General features: G+C 33.4%; 1 protein-coding gene and 1 long non-coding RNA gene across 2 annotated transcripts in view; one reads left to right on the top strand and one right to left on the bottom strand.

Annotated features, from left to right (window-relative positions):
• Positions 1–20,471, top strand: part of SLC16A10 (solute carrier family 16 member 10) — a 102,681-nt gene extending 82,210 nt beyond the window's left edge. The window contains exons 4-6 of the mRNA XM_023503169.2: positions 8,111–8,254; positions 16,069–16,297; positions 19,056–20,471. Of these exons, the coding sequence (XP_023358937.2) occupies positions 8,111–8,254; positions 16,069–16,297; positions 19,056–19,249 (567 nt within the window). The 3' untranslated portion in view covers positions 19,250–20,471. The remainder of the gene's footprint in view (positions 1–8,110; positions 8,255–16,068; positions 16,298–19,055) is intronic.
• Positions 1,795–14,774, bottom strand: LOC116423155. Its single transcript, XR_004233635.1, has 3 exons — positions 14,603–14,774; positions 11,871–11,996; positions 1,795–2,328 (listed from the first exon to the last, which is right to left on the bottom strand). It is a non-coding gene; the product is annotated as an uncharacterized LOC116423155 (long non-coding RNA).
• Positions 20,472–20,821: the final 350 nt, after the last annotated feature.

Here is a 20,821-nt window from a genome sequence, read left to right as displayed (position 1 = left end):
GATAAAGATGAGGGAGGAGCAAATTCTAGTTTTTTTTAGTTTTAAATTTTATTTTAAAAATTACAAAATAAGAAAAGAACATTGTCATGTTCATAACAGAACATAAGAAAGGATTCAATATAAAGTAGTAAAAGTCCATTTGAAGAAAACCTATATACTAAATACTACATTGTCAATGAGATTTTTAGTGGGACGTGATCAAAACCGTTGTTTTCAAAGCTGCCCAGCTAAGGATCGAATTCTAAGAATTGTAGTAGGAAGATATGGATGATCAACTTTGAAATTACATTTCATCGTCAACTTGAATACAATGGAACAGCTAATAGGCCAGTTTTCACAATGTATGAATGAAAGTTATAACAAATCAGACTAGAAGGATAAGTGGGACCCAGATTGTGGAAATTTTATATTTTACTCTAAATGCATTAGAGAATCATTGAAGATTTCCAGTTTGAGAGAAGGGGAAGTGACATGGTCAGATCTATCAAAGTATGGTCTAGAGAATCCTGGGGATCTCTGAAACTCTTTTAGAGGGTCTACAAATTCAAAAATAGTTTTTATTTCCAATATGGTAAATTTCTATAAATATAATCCAGATAAACAAAAACTTTTTGGAGAGATCCTCAATAATTTTTAATAGGATAAAGATACTGGCTAGGTAATTGATGAAGCTCTGTCTGCAGAGGTTCAGATAGGAGAAATGTTGTGGAGGTAGGTCAGATAAGACTTGACAATATCCAACTGGATATTGGGTATAAGAAAGGGAGAAAGAAGAAACAGAGAAGACGACAAAGTTCTATTCAGTTTCAGAGTGAATCATATTCTCAGATCTTTTTCTTTTACATTTATGCCCTACCAACTTTCATTCATTTTAAACTTTATTTTGTGTCCATAAATCCCTTTATGGAATTTCATCCTATTTTTGCAAAAACTTTTTTACATGCAATTGGTTATGGGCTGTTTGTACTTTATACTTGTCTCCCAGAGTTCTAATAACCATATTTTATTTTGTGTCACCTGTACATCTGATTATAAACTGGAGAAAGAAACAGAGTAGGGGTTCTGAAATTCATTGTTTTGAAAAAAAAAACTGGTAAAGAAACTACTCAGTTCTGGTTCTAATAGGTAGGTAGCCATTCTGTACCCTAACTTTATTTGAATTGGGTCCTCAAAGCCAAGATCATGATTTCCCTAGCTTGTCAATGAGATTGTATGTGGGACATGATCAAAAACCTTAATGAATTAAAAATAGAGTATTTCTGTAGCTTTTTCTCTCTCTCAGGATGTTCTTTTACCCCAAAAGAAAACCACAGGAAAAAGTGGTCTGTTTTAACTGTGCTTCAGGGAAAGTTTTGAATATTTTTTTTTGGTGATTGTTCAGTAATCTGGTCTTATTTTAGGTACAGATAAATTTCCGAGATCATTTTCATGCACTCATTTTCCTGCCAAGATCACATCAACTCTGAATCTCACACTTCCCTCGTACCCTTTGTTGATTAGCTTTAATTTATCGTGTTGATAGCCTTTTTGGACCTAGTTGTTTGCTTTTTGTCTCCCCCAAGAGACTATGAACTCCCCTAGAGCAGAAATTGCCTTTTGCCTTTCTTTGAATCCCCAGCAGTTAGTAGGTTATTGATGACTGACTGCCTAGAGTGTTATGTAGTGAAAGTGCTTTAATCTATTTGTTGTTTTACCAATATCATTAAAAGAATAATTACAATGACTAGATAGGCACATGGTAGGTGCTTAATTGTTAAATTGAATGTGTTAAGAGTTTTCTGTCTTTTTGTTCAGTTTTTATGTTTGCCTAGCAAGCATCTCAGTGGGGAAAAGTGAGATGAAAAAAAAGAGATGGTCAGGAGAGTAAGGTAGCATAAGTCTCAGTAGAGCAGCACTTAACTTTCCTGGTGCCTCTACCTTTAGCTGTTCTTAGATCCCAGGGTCCAGAGTCTTAGGGTTTTGCATTCTAGAGTCTCTTGTTCCATATGTTACTTAATTCACACACACACACACACACACGTACCTAATACATTGAAGCACTTTATTTAAACAAACAAGTCTATATATTCCTTGTGGAGAGCAACAATCGGTTTCCATTTAAACATAATTTGTTTGACAATTCATCATGTTTTCTTAAGGTAGAAATTTACCTGTAAAATTGAATCATTACTGAAAGATCCTTTTCAAAGTTTATGAAGTGGAGCAGGTGAAAAATCAACCACTAATGGAGGGTAATTATTTTTCAAATAGCAATTTGGCAGCCAGGTGCTCCTAATCACATCAAAGCAATGAATGGCAATTCATTTTCTTGCCAACACTGAAGAATGTCTATTAAAAACATAGAAGAATACATACTGTGAGTGTTCTCAGAGGTGGATTAACACATTGAATGGAGTTAGGATTCAAATTCCCAACAAATTCTCTTGTACATAAAATTATACCCCACATGCTCTGCTTTAGGTATTTAAAGCTTGTCTGGAGCCCTTTCCAGTGATGCTTATGTTCTCTGAAATGGTAACTAAATCTATTATTCAGTTGAAATAGTTCAGTTTTGGGTACCAATGTTGGCAACTGCCACAGTTTTCTTGCTCTAGGTTTTAGTTAAAATGCTTTTTACATAAAAAGCTTTCAAGATATACTTAAATTAAACTGTTGGCTGTCTTGATAGCACAAACCATGATAACAATCAACATACTGATAGAAATAGCATCCTGTTGTTTCTGCTGCCTCTTTTTATGTGACCAATTCCAGTGTATGCTGTATCACCAGACATTTTATTTAACCTATAGTTACTGCTGCTACTCTCCAATTTCCCATACTGTGTTGTAATGGAAAAAGCAGTAGACCTCGATTCAGAAAATATTCATCATTAAAATCCTAGCTTTGGTATTTATGCCATGTGATTGTTGGACAAGCCACTTAGCCTTTAGGGCCTTGGTTTCCTTATCTGCAAAATGAGATGATTACTAAAGTTGCTTCTATTTCTAATTTTATATACTTTGTAATCTTCTGGACATGATTCTCTCCAAATAATATTTTCCCTTTCTTATCAATCAAGATGGAAGTATTAAGTGTCTGAGATCAAATTTGAACTCTTCACTTTAGGAGGAGCTTTAATTTTAAAAAGACAAAACATAAGAGAAAAGAAGGTACCTGTGGATTAAATCACATTGCAGGTTAGAAGGTGATTTGGGAGTTTCTTATTTAATGCCTTTGGATTAGGTATAGGATGGTGATTAACATGATCATAAATACAAAGATAGGATAGCTTATATAGAAAAAATATATCATCACAGAATTTAAATAACGATACCATTTAGTTTACCGTTGCCACCAGAGAATGATCATAATTCATTAAGTGATTGATTAATTACTAAATAGTGATCATAGAAATTAGAGTGAGAAATCACTGGGAAAAAGTAGTCAGGGAAAACTCATGGGAGTCTAGGTCTGAAGAGGTGTTTAGAATTTAAAATGACAGATGAGTAAGGAAAAAGGTACGAATAAAACATAGAGGTTAGAAAGCACAAGCATATTTAGAAGCCAATAAGTAAATGAATTTGGCTAGAGACTAGTGAAATACATAGGTTAGAAATGTAGGTTAGATAGAGATAGTTTAGGAATTCTGCAGACAAAGAACCATCCATTGGTTTTTGATTGGGGGGAGGGGTGGTAAAGTGATATTTTATTTATATACAACTACATTCCTCCCCAAACAGCTTATTGATTTATTAACAGAAAGAAGAAAAGCTTTCCCTTTAACTTTGACAGTCTGATATTAACATGTGACCTGAATTTTGTTGCCTTCATTGCCAACAATGAATTGTTGAATGCAATTTCATTGCTCTGGTCATTTTTTAATTCTAGTTTTGTCAAAATATTTTTGGAATACTGATCCCAATGGCATTAAAAGTCATAACTGAAAAATGGGAAAGGACAGAAAGACTTGTCATTGTAATAGTTTAGGTTTAATTAGCTAAGGTTTTGGTGTGGTGGTCGTATAAATAGAAAAAGGCACTGCCAGCAATACTGGGAATGGAAAGAGACAGAAAAGATTTTGGAGTGGATGCAGTGATGGTATATGCTTGTAATCCCTATTGCTGTCTAAGGCTGTAACTAATATGTTCTGGAGTATTGAGCTGCCATAGGTCTAAAGTAAGTCAATCAGGTGTCTGCATGAAGTCTGGCACAAATGTGAAGAGCCCTTAGGAGTGGAGGATCTCCTCCTCCCCCAGGCTTTCTAAGGAGGGATGGACCAGTCCAGGTAAGAAAAATGGGAGTAGGTAAGATCTTCAGAGTCAATCAGTATTAGGACTGTCCCCCTGAGTGGCTGGTACCTTTCCAGGGTGTGTTAGGGAGGGACAGAGAGAAAGACGTAGAATACGGGTGCAGACTGATTAGATAGACCCAAAAGTACCAGCGGGAAAAATCAGGTAGTAATGTTCAGTGGGCAGCTGGAAATGTAAATATGGAGATCAGGGGAGAGGAGTAAGCTCTAGGTTTGGTTGTCTGAAGGGACAGTAGACTAGTCATGGAGAGATGAGATTTCTAGGACTCAGAACTTTCTATTTTTTTCAGATTAAAAAAAATTTTTTTTTCCAAATTGAGAGGCAAAAATTTTATTATGCTACCAATGACCAGCTAATAATACTGTCCCTGCCCCTCAAGTAGCTTACAGGCTAATGGTGCAGATCACATGCAGATAAATAGATAAAGCAAACTAGATAAAGGATAACTGGGAAATAATTAACAGAAGGAAGGTATTGGAATTTAAAAGTATTAGGGAAAATTTCCAATAGAAAATGGGATTTTAGTTGGTATTGTAGAAAGCCAGGAAAGGTGCAGATGAAAAGGGAAAATAATCCCATGTGGGACAGTCAGAAAAGTACCTTGTGCCAAAATATGGAGCACCTTGATCTTGGAATATCCAGGAGGCAGGGTCATCTAAAATTTTCTCAGGGGAAAAGTGGAAAAAGTTTAAGAAGTCCTGCTCCAGATTACCAGAGTCAAACATGTGTGACCATGTGATCTTTGACCCTTTTCCCTATCTTATTGTACTATTAGCTTTTTGGGCTGCATTGTCTCACTGTTGACTCACACTTTCAATCTAAAAACCCCAACTTGAATGGCTCTCTAATAATACTTCCCTTATCTTGTATTTAACTTAAGGTTAAGCCTGTCTATTTAAACCTACTGCATTATCTCTTAATAGATTTAGAAACTTTAACCATCCCTCCTCCTTTTGTATCATCTGCAAATTTGATAAAGTTGCCTTTATCCAAATCATTAGGAGAAATATATATCCTAATTTAATGTTGCAAAATTACAAATATCAATTTTGGTCCCAAAGGAGAGAATTCCCTTCTACCACTCTGCAGAGATTGGGGTAAAGGTAGGGTGATTCACAGGTGTGATACATTAGGTATAGTCAATTTTTTTCTTTGTCTTGATTGGTTTTGTTTGGAGGACTACAGGAGGAATTTTAGGCTCTAGGAGGGAAAGGTCAATTATTTAAAAAATAAAAGTGAAAAAAAAATTGTCTTCTCTCCCATTACCATTTACATCCATCCCAAGAGATCGTTCCTAATCATCTCTGAGCTTTCCTTTTCCCCCAATATAATTGTTCATTATGATGATAATGATAAGCTCACTTCCTTCCACCTCAATTTATTCTCTTGAAATACTATTTTGGGTGCTTGGATTTACTTTGGGAAGGACTAAAAATCCCCTGTAACCTGAAATCAATTCAAAGGGAGCTAACTTCTCTTTCCCTAAAACCTCCTACTTATGGTATTACTCTTTTAATCTGTCTGACTTGTACATCTTTGGAATCCAAAATTACAAAAATGCCTTCCTGATTGTTTGGGTAAAGAAAAAATGGAATTAGAAATACATGATCTAAGTCCTTCATAGACCTTGAAGTGTCACACAAATGTGAGTTGTTACTATGCTTCACTGGGTGTTTTCCAAAACAATCCAACCTTCTAAAGTGCTCAACAAAAAGAAAATCACTTTGCAAACCTTTAATGTAACATGAGTTTTTAAAACTTAATTACTCCATTGATTAGTTTCAACTGACAGAAACAAAAACATTTGGGAACCATCCTGGTTCGGTTAGACCTAGGATGGGTTGAATTAAATAAATGATACATTTTCCACTGTTTGTATTAGGCATTAAGACTTTAGCTAAGTCTCCTGATCATGTAGTAGGATCCATACTTTTAAAAGAACAATTAGATTCCTACAGTCTCTGGGTCATAGAAGTGACTAATATAATTTGAGATTTACATAGTGGGAAGTACTTTATATTGATTATTTCATTTTATCCTCACTATAGTCCTAAATTCAAGGATTCTTATATCCTTCATAGTAAGATAAATAAGTCAAAGGAAGTTAAGTGACTTGCCTATCATACACTATCATACAACTGAAAAGATGATTTTTTTTCCTCAATTTATTGCTAAATTATTAGCATCATACAGCAATGAGATTAGTGCTGTAATCCTCCACTTGCCAAACTTTGAAGGCATTTTCCCCCTTAAACTTTTTCCACTTTTCCCCTGAGAAAATTTTAGATGACCCCGCCTCCTGGATATTCCAAGAACAAGGTGCTCCATATTTTGGCACAAGGTACTTTTCTGACTGTCCCACATGGGAGTATTTTCACTTTTCATCTGCAACTTTCCTGGCTTTCTACAATCCCAACTAAAATCCCATTTTCTACTGGAAACTTTCCCTAACACCTTTTAATTCCAATACCTTCTTTCTGTTAATTATTTCCCAGTTATCCTTAATCCAGTTTGCTTTGTATCTATTTATTTGCATGTGATCTGCTCCATTAGCCTGTAAGCTACTTGAGGGGCAGGGACTGTGTTTTGCTTCTTTCTATGTCCCCAGGGTTTAGCACAGTGCCTGGCACCTAGTAGGCATTTAATAATGTTTACTGATTGATAATTAGCTTTGAGAGGAGAGAAGCTTTAGTGGAATGCATGATAATTGTCTTACCTGAAGGGTTATCTTGGAAGAAGAAATAGGTTCTAACCCTACTAGGCAGAATGATGTGATGGTTGGAGTAATTTTAGCATTATATAAGGAGAAATTTCTAAATTCTAAATTATTTTCTCTAGTAGAATTTAAGTTACAGGAATTGGATCTTTTGTCCTTGAATTTCCCAGAGCCTAGCATAGTCTTACATGTAGTAGGCATTTAAATTCTTGCATTTATCTCAAAGTAAAATGGGCTGCCACAGGAGACAGTGGGTTCCTTAATTTTCTTTATTTCTTTCTGGGTATTCATGCCAGCTATGACACTAATAATAATTAGAATGAGAGTTTTGATCTGCTTGAATTCTAATCTGAACCAGTTTATCCCTTGTTAGGCAACTTGGTTGCCCTGGAGGCCCACCATTTTGTTTAAGTATTTACTTACAATTACCTAAGTAGTAGATCAGTACAGTTCAGAGCTCCTGAGCTCAAAAGAGCTACTCCTTAGAGTAGGAATTATGGTCACGCCTCTCTGGAGGTTTGTAAGCAAAATCTGAGTGATTACTTATTAAGTATAATATAGAAAAGCTTCCAGTATACACTAGGTTAGAATATCCATTAAGTTTCCTTCCAATTCTGAGTTCTGTGAGGTTGAGAATAAGTTAGGTATCCCCTCAGTAATGCTTGGGAAGGGAATTCATGAATCTTGCTCCTTCTTCCTTCAGCTTTTGATACCATATAGATTACCTTTCATGTGTATGCTTGTAGGAAAATCACCATACAATAATAGTTTACATTATAATAGTTAAAATGTATATAGCACTTATAGTATATATACACATATAAAATGTATATATGTGCCAGGTACTATATTACGCATCTTATTATTTCACTCACAATAACCCTGGGAGTATTCCCATTTTATAAATGGGGAAACTGAGGCAAATAGTGGTTAAATAATGTGCCATGGATCATACAACTAAGAAGTGTCTGAGGTAAAATTTCAATGAGTATAACAGCTTGAAAATACAATGTGAACAAATAACATGTGCAATGCCATACATGGAGAATTTCCTGAATATGTTAACTGGTGTTTATTTCTTTTCTTTTCTTTTTTTAACCTAAAGATGAATCATATAAAAGAGAGATTTGCAGATGAATCAAATAAAGAAGTAACTCTAATGTGCATTGGAATCACTTCAGGAGTTGGACGATTGGTCTTTGGCAGAATTGCAGACTTTGTGCCTGGTGTTAAAAAAGTTTACTTACAGGTATCTTATTTTTCTATTACTTATAATAATGAAATTTTCTTTGACTAATATTTGTTGAAATGCCATTTTGTTTTTCTACCACAATTAAAATAATATTTTGAAAAACCCAAGGTTCTGTAAAAATAGGAAATAGCTTACTGAAAAGTTAGAGATCAAACAACATTCTCTTTTTCTCTCCCAGCTCAGAATACTTTGGAAGCAAAATGTTTTCTTTGCTTGATAATTTTTCAAGGAAGGGTAGTTTATTTGGCCTAATTCTTGTTATCATGTGTGGAATCTATGCTTTTTTGCCTTGTGAGAGCTGCCTCCAGTAGTGTTGCCAGTCAGTTGAGAACTCTTAGGAATTCTTGGCTCATTACTGATATATATTCCATGAAAATTCACCTGAATGAATTAATTCAACTTGATGAATATTCCCTTGAAAACACAGAGCTTGCACATTGTAGTTACTCAGCACACAATTGTTTAATTGGATTTTAATTTGGTTCTTGAATCACAAAAATCCCTGTTATCCACTATGAAACTGCTTTATAGAGCCGGATAAAATGGGTGCCAGTTCCCCTGATTTCCCTGCTTACTACTTGTTTTAATAATAGACAAGTTACTTAGCTTTCATGGTTCTCAGTTTTTTCTTGATATCTGACCCTTATATAGAGACTCTAGGTATTTTATATGTTATCTCCTTTAATCCTCATAATCCTGGGAGGTAGGTGCTATATTTTCTCCACTTTATATACAAAGAAAACAAGGCTAAAAGAGCAATTTATACAGGTGTCTGAGGCAGTATTTAAATTCAGGTTTTCCCTAACTTCCTTAGTTTATTGTAATATGAAGTTCAAAAGATACAGTAGTCATTTATAAGCTCTTAATTACTATTATTAGGCATTTGAAATAAATATTTTGTCCACACTCTTTTAATAACTGTTTAGAATATATTTTAATATATTAGTACCTGAACTTAGAAGTATTTTAGCCACTTAACCAAAGAAGGCTCTAAAACATGTTACATCTCTGAAGGCCAAGGGAGACCTCTAATGGCCATTGGGGGTGGTACATCCATTCTATATTTGTGGATAGTTACCTTCTTCTCTTTCTTTCCTAGCAAAAGATTGTAGATATTCTAAGGGTTTATTTATTTTTTTTTAAATAACTTATGATATGATTTAGATTTAAAAAATTTTTATTTCTTCCAATGAACAAAACAATGACTTTTTTGTGATATGTTTTACACAATACTGATAAATTATTTTAAAATTTTTGTCTTTATATCATCTTGATTTTTAAATATCTTCTTCCACCATCCCAGCGGAACCATTCATGATAAAAAAGAATAAAAAGGTGGGGAATTGGTTTGAAAAAAATCAAACAATATATAGGTATAGTGTTATATCTGATAGTATTTACAATATTCCATAAACATAGTTCTCAACTTTTGCAAAGGAGTGAGGGAGGTATATTTTCTCAATTCTTCTGGAGCCAAGATTGCCCTTTGTAATTATGCCATATTCAATTTGACTTTTTAAAAATCTGTTTTAATTTGCTTCTTTTTAATCATATTTATTTCTTAATGTGTAGTAGAAGCCATAATGTAGCACAATTTGTTTAGCTAATCCTCCTTCAGTGGGCATCTACTTTGTTTCTGGTTCTTAGCTACAAGACAAGGGGCTGCCAATTTCAGGTATTTATATCAATATATGTAGGACCTTTTTTTTTTTTCTTTAACTTCCATTTTGCTAAACAGTATGATCCTTGAGTTATGGAGATCCTAGTGAATCTAGGAGGAACTAGATGGCCCAGTAGATAGAGGACTGGGCTTAAGGAGACTTGAGTTCAGATTTGACTTTAGATACTTACTAGTTCTGTTATCTGGGCAAACTTCATTTTAATTTCCATTTCTGTAAAATGGGAATAATAAATAATAGCATCTACCTCTTAAGGTTATCAGAGGATCAAATGAAATAATAATTGCAAAGTGCTTACCCCAGTGCCTGGTACATAGTAAAGGAAATGTTTTTATAATTTATTTTATTAATCTTAAAATATCTTGCATAGTCCTTTCCACACTTAATCATTATTTTGACAGGGATGATAGTTCATAGAGAACTACTGTGGGTTGCATATTTAATTTTGGCTATAATTGTTACCCACAGTCTTATTTAACTTTTTTCTACAATGTATCCCTAAGATTTTGTATATTTAAAGTACTGAGCCATGGACAGATTTAAGAAAAGCCAATGCATTTTTTTTTAAATAAAAAGGCTCTCTTCAACATTTCTAGACTTACATCTTACATTTAATGGTGTGGGCGGAAATATATATTTCCCCCCACCTCTAAATGTAAGATAAATATTTGGTGAAAGTAGTTGAAAAACAACAAAAGTTGAAAAACACAGTACCTGTGCATAGTAGATACTTTTTGACTGACTACTATTTCATATCTTCTTTCTTTCTCCATGTCCCTTCTTTTTCCTCTTCAGCTATTCTCTTTCATATCCTCCAATTTCTGAACTATTTCCTTTTCTTCTCATTATTTGTAACATTTTTAGGGTCTTTCTTGTGTTTTAATTATTGTTTGACACAGTGGATACAGTGCTGGGCCTGCAGTCAGGAAGAGTTCAAATCTGGCCTCAGATATACAAACTGTCTGACCCAAGCTATTTAACCCTGTTTGCCTCAGTTTTCTCATCTGTAAAATGAGCTGGAAAAGGAAATGACAAAACCACTCCTATATCTTTACTAAGAAAATACCAAAATCTTATCACAAAGAATGGGGCACAATTAAATATGATGATCATTATTATAGTCTATGTACTAAAGTGCTAAATGCTTTTTACAAATATCATATTATAAGCAAATAAATAGACAGATATCACGTTATAAGCAAATAATGAAATCAAATATAAGTTAAAATTTCCCCCTCACTAGATAATTTCAACACTTGTTGAGAATGATGTAGAAAGAATTGTTTATCTATGGCTTACACTAGACATGATCTTTGAGAACTCTTCTAATTATGATATTATTGAGATTTTTTTGTTTTATGAATTCTAAGATTAAAACCTCAAAATTGACTTTATTGTTAGACTCATATATACTGGTTGTATAATCTTGGGTAAGTTATAAATGTAATGGCAGGTCTGGATCAGAAAAAAAGAGGAAAGAAACATTAATGTACATTTGACAAAATATTTACTATTCAAACATACAACTATCAATTTTTATGCTATTTTTCTACTGATAGCATTTTATATTTATATTTGTCTTTTCTAGTTTCCCATATTTAATAATAATAATAGTTAATATTTATATAGCATCTTCTGTGTGCCAGCTATTGTCCTAAGCTATTTACAATTATTATTTTATATGTTCCTCACAGCAATTCTGGGAGATAGGTGCTAACACACACACACACACACACACACACACACACACACACACACACACACACACACAAAATAGCACATATATGACTCTTGCTTTGTGATTTGAGTCTAGGTTAGGAAGCCATAGCTCTATTACCTTGTATCATTTAATGCAGAGCTACGGGTTCTAGATTGACAATACTCTCAAAGTAAAGAAGCTTAGAAGAACATTAGCATCTAAATGAGAGCTTTACCCCATGAATGTGTTTGTTCTTGCTCTGTCAGGTGAAACACCTGCAATTCATTTTCTTCTTGATTCAGAGTCAAACCTCTAGGCAAGGTATATAGATGACTTCTTGCCAGGACTTCTTGTCTGTTCCCTGTGATGGATGGGGAAAAGGCAATAATAAGAAATACTTTTATTTTTGGCTCCAGAACCTGACTCCAAAGAGGTTGTTTTCTCAGAACCTGAAACATATCATGACTGGAGATCTTGGCATTTTATGTCTTTCGGAAACTAGAAAACTAAGACAATCTTATTTGTCTTCCCAACTGTTCTATACTCCCCACGATGTACTTTTTGGGGGAAAAAACTAACTGTAGAATTTTCTAGTACCTTCATCTGGAATGTAACAAATCAATATTTAAGTGATTAATATTTTTCTTTATTGCTCATATGTTTACAAAATATTTGCATAAAGCAACCTGTGCCAAAGTAGGCTACTCTGTTTACTGCATGTAGGAATAATTGTGGTCCAAGAAGCTATAATCTATATCTTTTGGCTTAGCTAGGCAGTGGCAACTACAATAAAAGAGAAACTAATTGGCCAAAGAAGGATAAGATACCTTGAAGACTCTTCCTTGGAAGAGATAAACAAAGAAATTGTAAATATTTATATGGCATTCAGATTTTGTCAGTTCAGTATGGCAATCATACCGGGGGAAATATTTTCTCTTTTTTCCTTTTTTAAGGAAAAGATGCTAAATATAAGAAGTAAAACATTTCCTTATTAAGGTAACATGGGGAAATCTTAGTGGTGTGATTGAAAATAATGTGGAAGTAATTTGACTTTTGATCTGGATCATATCATATGACTGATCATCACAAGATTTCCTGAGCAAAGTCAAAATTTTCAGAGGTTGTGGACTCTGTAGAAGAAAACAGTTTTGACAGATTAAAATCTTGGATGTCTTTTTATATTTATAGCTATGTTAAGAATCAGCTTGAAGTTAAAAACTTCAGGAGTTATTATGACTATGGCCTATGAAAATAATAACCCCTTATAGTCCAGGGGTCCTCAAACTTTTTAAATAGGGGGCCAGTTCACTGTCCCTCAGACTATTGGAGGGACGGAGTATATTAAAAACAAAAACTTTGTTTTGTGGGCCTTTAAATAAAGAAACTTCATAGTCCTGGGTGAGGGGGATAATCGTCCTCACCTGCCGCATCTGGCCCACAGGCCGTAGTTTGAAGACCCCTGCTACCTTTTCACACATACATAGGTTTTTACATTCACATGTTAACAAAGATTCTTTGTATTATCTATCTAATTTTCTTCTAATACCCCATTTTACAGATGACAGAACCAAGAATAAATGTCTTCCTCAAACTCACATAAAGAATTATTTCCAAACTAACTTTCAGAAATCAGGACTGGTTTCTTCTAGCTTTTGTTTTCTTTCTGTTACATCATACTACTATCCCACACAGGAAGTAAGTAGCTAGAGGCAACTTTGGTTAAAAAATAGTAAAGTATTTCTTTTCTCAAAAAAAAAAAAAATTGTTAGCATCACTAATTATTGAGCACCACTTTCAAAACCATTTGCAATCAAAAGTACACAATAGATGATAATATAAGCCATTTCCTCTAAACCCCCTTTTGATCATTGGTTAAACATCCACATATAAGTAACAGGTATTGTGTAATATAGGGCAACTAGGTAGCACAGTGAATAGAGTATATATATTTGTCCCTCTAGTTCTACATTTGTTGATTTTTGACCTTGAGCCAGTCACTTTGCCTTGTTTGCCTCATTTCTTCATTTGTAAAATGAGCTGGAGAAGGAAATGGTAAATCCTTCCAGTCTCTTTGCAAAGAAAACTCCAATTTAGAAAAAAGAATCTATGGAGATTAAATGTAAATCAATACATGCTATGTTCACTTTTTTTTTTCCCCCTCTCCCATGGTTTTTCTTTTTGTTCTGATTTTCCTCTCCCAATCTGATTCATTAAAGCAATGTGTATTAAAAATAAATTAATTTTTGAGAGATAGAGAGTCTTTCTAGTTCTACATTTTTTGATTTTTGGATTTCTACATTTCTATTTATCCCTCATTTGCCATTGTAATGTGATACATTTACATGTACTACAACTACTTATCCAGTAATATAGCTCCAACTGTATTTGTGTGGAGAACAGTTCATGGGTACAATCAGTAAATAATGTGGCCTGGAGTCAGGAAGACATGACAAATCTAGCTTCAGACACTTATTAGCTGTTTGATCTTGGTTCAGTTATTTAAACATTTCCTGCCTCATTTTCCTTAACTATAAAATGGGGATAATAATAGCATCTACCCCCACCTTTTTTGTGAGAATTAAATAATATTGCAAAAACACTTAGCATAGTGATTGGCACATAGTAGGTGCTATATAAATGCTTATTCTCTTTGCCTTTTTCCATTCATTTATTTTAAATTATTTGGGAGCATACTTTTGATTATGGCATCATGGGATCAAAAGGTATGATCAATTTTATAGTATTGTGAATTGTTACCCAGCTTTTCAGAAAGATTTTAACCAGTTTGCATCATGGAAATTATTTTTAAAATTTTTTTATTGATATCTTTTTTTATTGCCTAAAATTTTTTCCTGTATCCCTTCTATTTCTCCCTGGCAGACAGGAATTTTTTATAATGATTTTTTTTAAATAATAGACTATCAGCAAGACTTAATTTAAACATCAAGTATTATTAAAGTTTTATACCATATTTCATGTCTGTCAACATCTCATATCTTAAAAGATAATGGGAGAAGTAAGCAAAGGTTTCTTCTATCTCTTCTTTCCAGTCCAGTCTTCCATAATTTTGCAACCTTTTTAAAGAAATGTTTTGTGGATATTACTTTTTTTACATTTATATTATCAAAATTGTGTATATTGTTTTTTGGCTCTGACTTTATATCACTTTATATTTTTTCATCTTGCTTCTGACAGCATAGTAATATATATTCCATTATACATTCACACGTCACATCACATCTACTTTGTTTTGCATTCTTTTCTACCACAAATAGTACACCCAATAAATATGTTGCATGTGGAAACCTCAGTGACCTCCTTATGGTATTTACCTGCTAGAATTTTTGAGTCAATGGATACAGATATTTTAGCCACTGTATTTGCACATTTCCGGGTTGCTTTCTAAAATGGTTATAATGTTTCATTGTTCCACCAATAACACAGTAGAGTGCCCATCTTTCTACAATCACTCCAACAATGACTTTTCCCATTTTTTTGTCATTTTTGTCAGTTTTCAGGGTGTGTGGTAAAACTTCAGGGTTATTTTGGTGACTTTCATTTTTCTTGTTATTAATAACTTGGAGAATTCTTTTATGTTTGATAGTTTGCAGTTCTTTTGAGAAGTATTAATATTCTTTAATCGCTTATCTTTTAGAGAATGATTTTAATGTTCTCCTAGGTGTTTCTACATCTTAAATAACAAGCCCTCATCAAAAAGATTGTTTACCAGTGAACCACTACCTGGATGTACTAATTTTGTTTAAGCCAAAACTTTTCAATTTGATGCAGTCAAAATTATTTATATTTTACAATTGCCTTTATTCCTTGTTTGGTTAAGAATGTGTCTCCTGTGAAAGGTATATTATTTGCTCTTTAAAAAAATTTTATGGCATATTTTTTAATATAAGTACCGTTAAAAAATTATTGGAAAATGTTATAAGGTGTTGGTCTCTGCCTAATTTCTGTCAGATTACTTTCTAGTTTTCCTTGTAGTTCTTGTCAAATACAGTATTCTTTATGTTTGGAGGTTCATCACACCATGTTATTGAATTAGATTATTTCTGATTCTCCATTGTCTGGTCCATTCCATTCACAGCCTGTGTTTTTTTTTTTTTTCTTTTTTTACAAATACAAAATGGTTTTGATGATTACTACTTATGTAATACAGTTTGAGGATTGAAAGTATAACAACTACATTTCAAATTTGCTTGGAGAATTAAAAAAAAAAATTCCCAACTTGAAAAAACCAAATTTAATTCAAGAAGAAATGAAACAGTGTGAGAAAATCAAAGATATAATCATTTGCATGTCATTATGTATGTTGTTTGAGTGTATAGGAAAAAAAAATCTATACTCCCAAGATTTAAAGCTGCTCATTGACAATGTTTTCTCCTTTCCGTAATTACCACTGACATTCTGGTTTTGTTCCCTAGGTTATCTCATTTTTGTTCATTGGCCTGATGTCTATGATGATTCCACTGTGTAATGTCTTTGGGGCACTCATAGCTGTCTGCCTTTTCATGGGTCTCTTTGATGGATGCTTCATTTCTATCATGGCACCCATTGCCTTTGAGTTAGTTGGTGCCCAGGATGTCTCCCAAGCTATAGGATTTCTGCTTGGATTCATGTCTATACCTATGACTGTGGGCCCACCCATTGCAGGTAAATGTAGCATTGTATTACTTATTATTAGATAATTATTTCCTACTTTTGCTTCCTTACATCACCTCTAATCGACCAACTATCATCAATATTATGCTTTTTTTGTTTGCCATTATCTTAACACTCTAGTAGGATTAGAAGTAGAGACAATAAATTTTAGTTTTACACATAATCCCTAGGTTTATTCTAGTTGAATAGGAGATGTGAGACTATTAAGCATTCAGAGAAAGCAGAACCACATTAAGCTTTTGAGTTCCCTAGCCATAATAAGTAATTATATTACATGTAATACATCATAAAAAATTCGAAAACTCAAAAAAACAAATAAGATATTAAAAAGTGTTATACAAGTGCTTTTCCTGGTCTTAATACACATTGTATTACATGTAATATTTGAAAATAATTGAAAACAAAGACATCACATCAAGAAAGTGAAATGTAAGTAGAGTAGTTTTCACAAATGTTTTTCCAGTCCTTTTCTTTGTAAATAAATTATTGATAAAAATCTAGATTTTTATATAATGTAATAATTGCCAAGAGAAGTCCTCAGGCATTTATTAAGCACTTACTACTATGTACTGTGCATGTGCTAAGGAAAATTACAAACCAAAACCTGTTCATTAGGAATTCATAGTAGTCTAATAAGAGAGACACCCTATGTACACCTATGTATAAATAAAAAATATATGTATGTATATATTCACACACATATATAACACATTTGTATATGTATGTAGATATATATATGTGTATATATACATGCATACAAGTGTGTGATATTAAATATAACAAAATCATTGTCATTTTTATAGTTGTCATTTTTAATATTTTGGTCCAGGCTTTAATTTCATCAGGGTATGAAAGTCTTAAATGTGGAAACTCCCTCTTCCAATGCAAATCAGTATCTGCTCTGTTTATGTTTTCTGGGATACTGAGAAATCATTTGATTTGCCTTTAATCAAATAACCAAAATTTCAGAGTCAACAAGGTTTGCTCTCGAATTCAAGTTTTCCAAGTCTATTCTATCTAATGGGCTGTGCTGCTCTCTCAATAATTTTTTACCTGCTAAATTTTAGGAACCCTTTGATGGCCAGGGCAAATGGCCTTCCACAATATTTAGTTCTATAAGAGGAAATCTTGGTTATTGTTCATTCTTGAGGGTTAAAAGTACAGCCTCATTAGGAAGGACATGTTAAATGTGTTTGAAAAAGATCATTTAGCTTAGATTGTTGCAGAGTCGGGAGGTTTTTGTCTATTTAGAAAAGTGTTTATATGTTATACATTTTTATGTGATGTTGCTTTAAGGATATGGTAGAATAATATCAAGTTTAATGACAGATGGTGAAGCTCAATTAACCAAACGCAGCTTAAGACAAGGAAGTAACCAAAAAGTCATTTTATCACAAAGTACATGCAATTGATGCACTTTACTCTTAAGAGATCCCTTCACTGTCTTACTCAGATACTACTTAATCAAATTTAAGCTCACAGAAGATCAGAAGAAACAAATTAGAAGAAAGGACAAGTAATGAAATAAGGCATATACTCTAAAAAAAAAAAAAAAGAAATTATAAATAAGAAACTGAAAACAAGGGAAAAGATTGAAAACCTATAATATATAATACAGAATGGGAGAATGGGGGGGGGGTTAAGAGAATTTGGAATGAAAACAAAAATTAAAATGATAAAAAGAAAATCTGTAAAATGTAGAAACAAGAACTCAAAGTAGTACCTATAGTCTGGATCCACGTATGGTAGGCACAAACAACACTGTGTATCTGAATAGTTCCTGAGGGAGCCTATCATGTAAATTGTAGCACAGAACAATAATAGAAAAAAGAATAGAGCCTGCAAATTGTGGATTGGGAACATGAGTTTACTACTTGGCAAAAGGCTAAAACATCATTAAAGGAATAGTTTGAAAATATATGGGAAAGAAAAGAGAGATGAAATCAAGTTAGCATGCCTTCATCACAAATATCCCTTTCTCACATGTCAACTCTTTAAATGCTTGATCTGTCAGTCATGAACTGATAAGAGGACTAGTGGAAAAAGGTCATCCAGGAGGAAATGTCTTTATTTTAGAGGGACATAGTTAGGTCCCTCTATGTATGTGTGTGTGTGTATGTGTGTGTGTGTATATATATTAAGACATTTAAATATATTTAAATTTCTTTTCCTCTCCTTCCAGTAATTCTTCATTTCCTTATAATTGCATTTACCAAGATATTTAGAATATTAGAATATGTTCCTCTTTCCTTGAAAACTGGATGATAAGATATAATGGATATTAATATATTTCTTGGATGTATTTTTTTTAAGTCACCATAAGAAAGAAACACCTTATGGTATGCAAAATAAAAGCAGCATGCTCTTGGTCTATAGGACAGGGATTTGTTGTGAATATTTTACTACCATGGTTATATCTGCTATTGGTATTTTTACACAGTGATAGGGCCTGATGTATACAGCCAGATTCCCGAAAACCCAAAAGATCAGACTTTTATGACTGAAAAATAACAGAACCCCCTCCCTTCTTTATCATGTCAATTGAGACTTTGCAGTTCATACTCTCTTCTCAAAAAAAGGTATACTATTCAATTGAAAGCTTTTTAAGGGCAAAAAAATAGTGAAAAAAGAGAATATTTTCAAGACACTCAGATTTAATCCTTCCCTAAAAGCTACACTGAGGTCTTATAATGAGCTAACTCAGAGATTTAAGGATCTTCCTTTTGGTGATAACCTCTTTTTTCTCTAGGTTTACTTCGGGATCACCTAGGTTCTTATGATGTGGCCTTCTACCTCGCTGGGATCCCACCCCTGCTGGGAGGAGCTGTCCTTTGTGCAGTCCCATGGATCCACGAAAAATGGAAACAAAAAGAAATGAGCATCAGGGGAGAGGAAAAGCTGGAGAAAATGTTGGAGAACCACTCCCGAGTTCATCAGGGATAAATAAAGACTCTGATCCTGTTTTGTAATGCTCCGGGCTTCTGTCAGACTGGACTTGCTTTCCAAAGTTACAGCAAGTTTTCTTTTTTATGAATTGGAAATTTTTTTTTTTTTTAAAGATAGCATTATAGGAATAACACTAGAACGGTAAAACAAGATCATTACCCAGCAAGTATCCTTTCTTAACAATGAATCAAAGCTTTCTGACATTTCTGAGACCTAGGGCAGGAACTTTGGTACTGAGGGAAAAAAAGACATAAAATCAAATCACAATTGTGTATGAGAGAAAAATTTAGGCTTCTCACAAGAAAAGTCTGGAAATTGTGGAAGCTACTTAGCATGTATAAAGATTATAAAATACCTCAAGCTAGACTGAAGGGTTGCAGTCTGATTAGGACCAGAAATCTTTTTTGGTTACTAAACTATGGTACTGATCAGTTCTGGTATCTCTGTTTTTAACTTCTTGTGCTATGTTAAATAATTAAGAAAAATAAAGCATAGATCTTAGCCTTCCCCGGAAGATTGATACTTAAATTTTATGCTTTGCTGCTGCTAAGTTATGAAATGTGTTCATATTCCTGAACTTGTTCCAGTGTGAATTCCTGTTTTTGAGCCAAAAGAGGCCTTTAATGGGGCAGGAGCTGAAATGTATGCACACTAAATATGTAAGGCACAAATGTCACCAGTGCTCTTACAAGCAGAGTGGTGCAGAATTCAGTCATTTCTTCCATTTTATATTCCCCACTGTAGGTCTACAGTGTGTTTTAACACTTGAATGGCCTGTAATTTGCAGGGTCTAAAAAAATAAACCCCCAACCCAAATTAACTGAAGATTTTGAATCACAACCCCAAGTACAATAGAATGAATTAGAGAGAACTTGATAACTTGTATTTTAAATTCTTTTGCTATTCTGGGTCTACTAGGTCCAAAAAAGGTGATTATTTTCTTTAGAGGCATGTTAAGCATGCACCAAGCTGCAGTTATACGCACAAATAGACAAAAATCTTATCTTCATGCAGTTTCCATTTCTAATAGAACTAAATTGCTTAAAATCTTATCTATGAATGTAATGGGTCTGTTTGTGACTTGAAAACATTTGTCAAACAATTTTACATTACCATAACTGTGTGAAAAAAAATATTCAATGTCTTTCTTAGTTCCCTTTCTATTAACATTCCTGCCACGTATGCCCTAAAAATAAACTGCTAATTAAGTTACCACTCATTTTTTTAATAATATCTTTATTTTTCAAAGTACATGCAAAGATAGTTTTTCAATATTCACCTTTACAAAACCTTGTGTTGATATTTTTCTCCCTCTCCACCTTCCTCCTCCCCTACACTGCAAGTAATCCAATATAGGTCATAAATATGTGTAATTCTGCTAAACATATATCCACATGTGAGGAAAGAAACAAACAAGGAAACAACAACAACAACAACAACAAACGTGAAAATACTGTTATAATCCTCACAGGCCTCTCTGTGCATGCAGATGACTGTCTTTATCAAAAGTCTATTAGAGTAGGCTAGCAATTTATCACTTATTCACATTAAAAACAAAAATAATACCTT

The sequence above is a fragment of the Sarcophilus harrisii genome, chromosome 4, assembly GCF_902635505.1.
Source record: "Sarcophilus harrisii chromosome 4, mSarHar1.11, whole genome shotgun sequence".
In the NCBI taxonomy this organism is placed as follows: Eukaryota; Metazoa; Chordata; class Mammalia; order Dasyuromorphia; family Dasyuridae; genus Sarcophilus; species Sarcophilus harrisii.
This window is presented reverse-complemented; position numbering and strand designations above follow the sequence as displayed.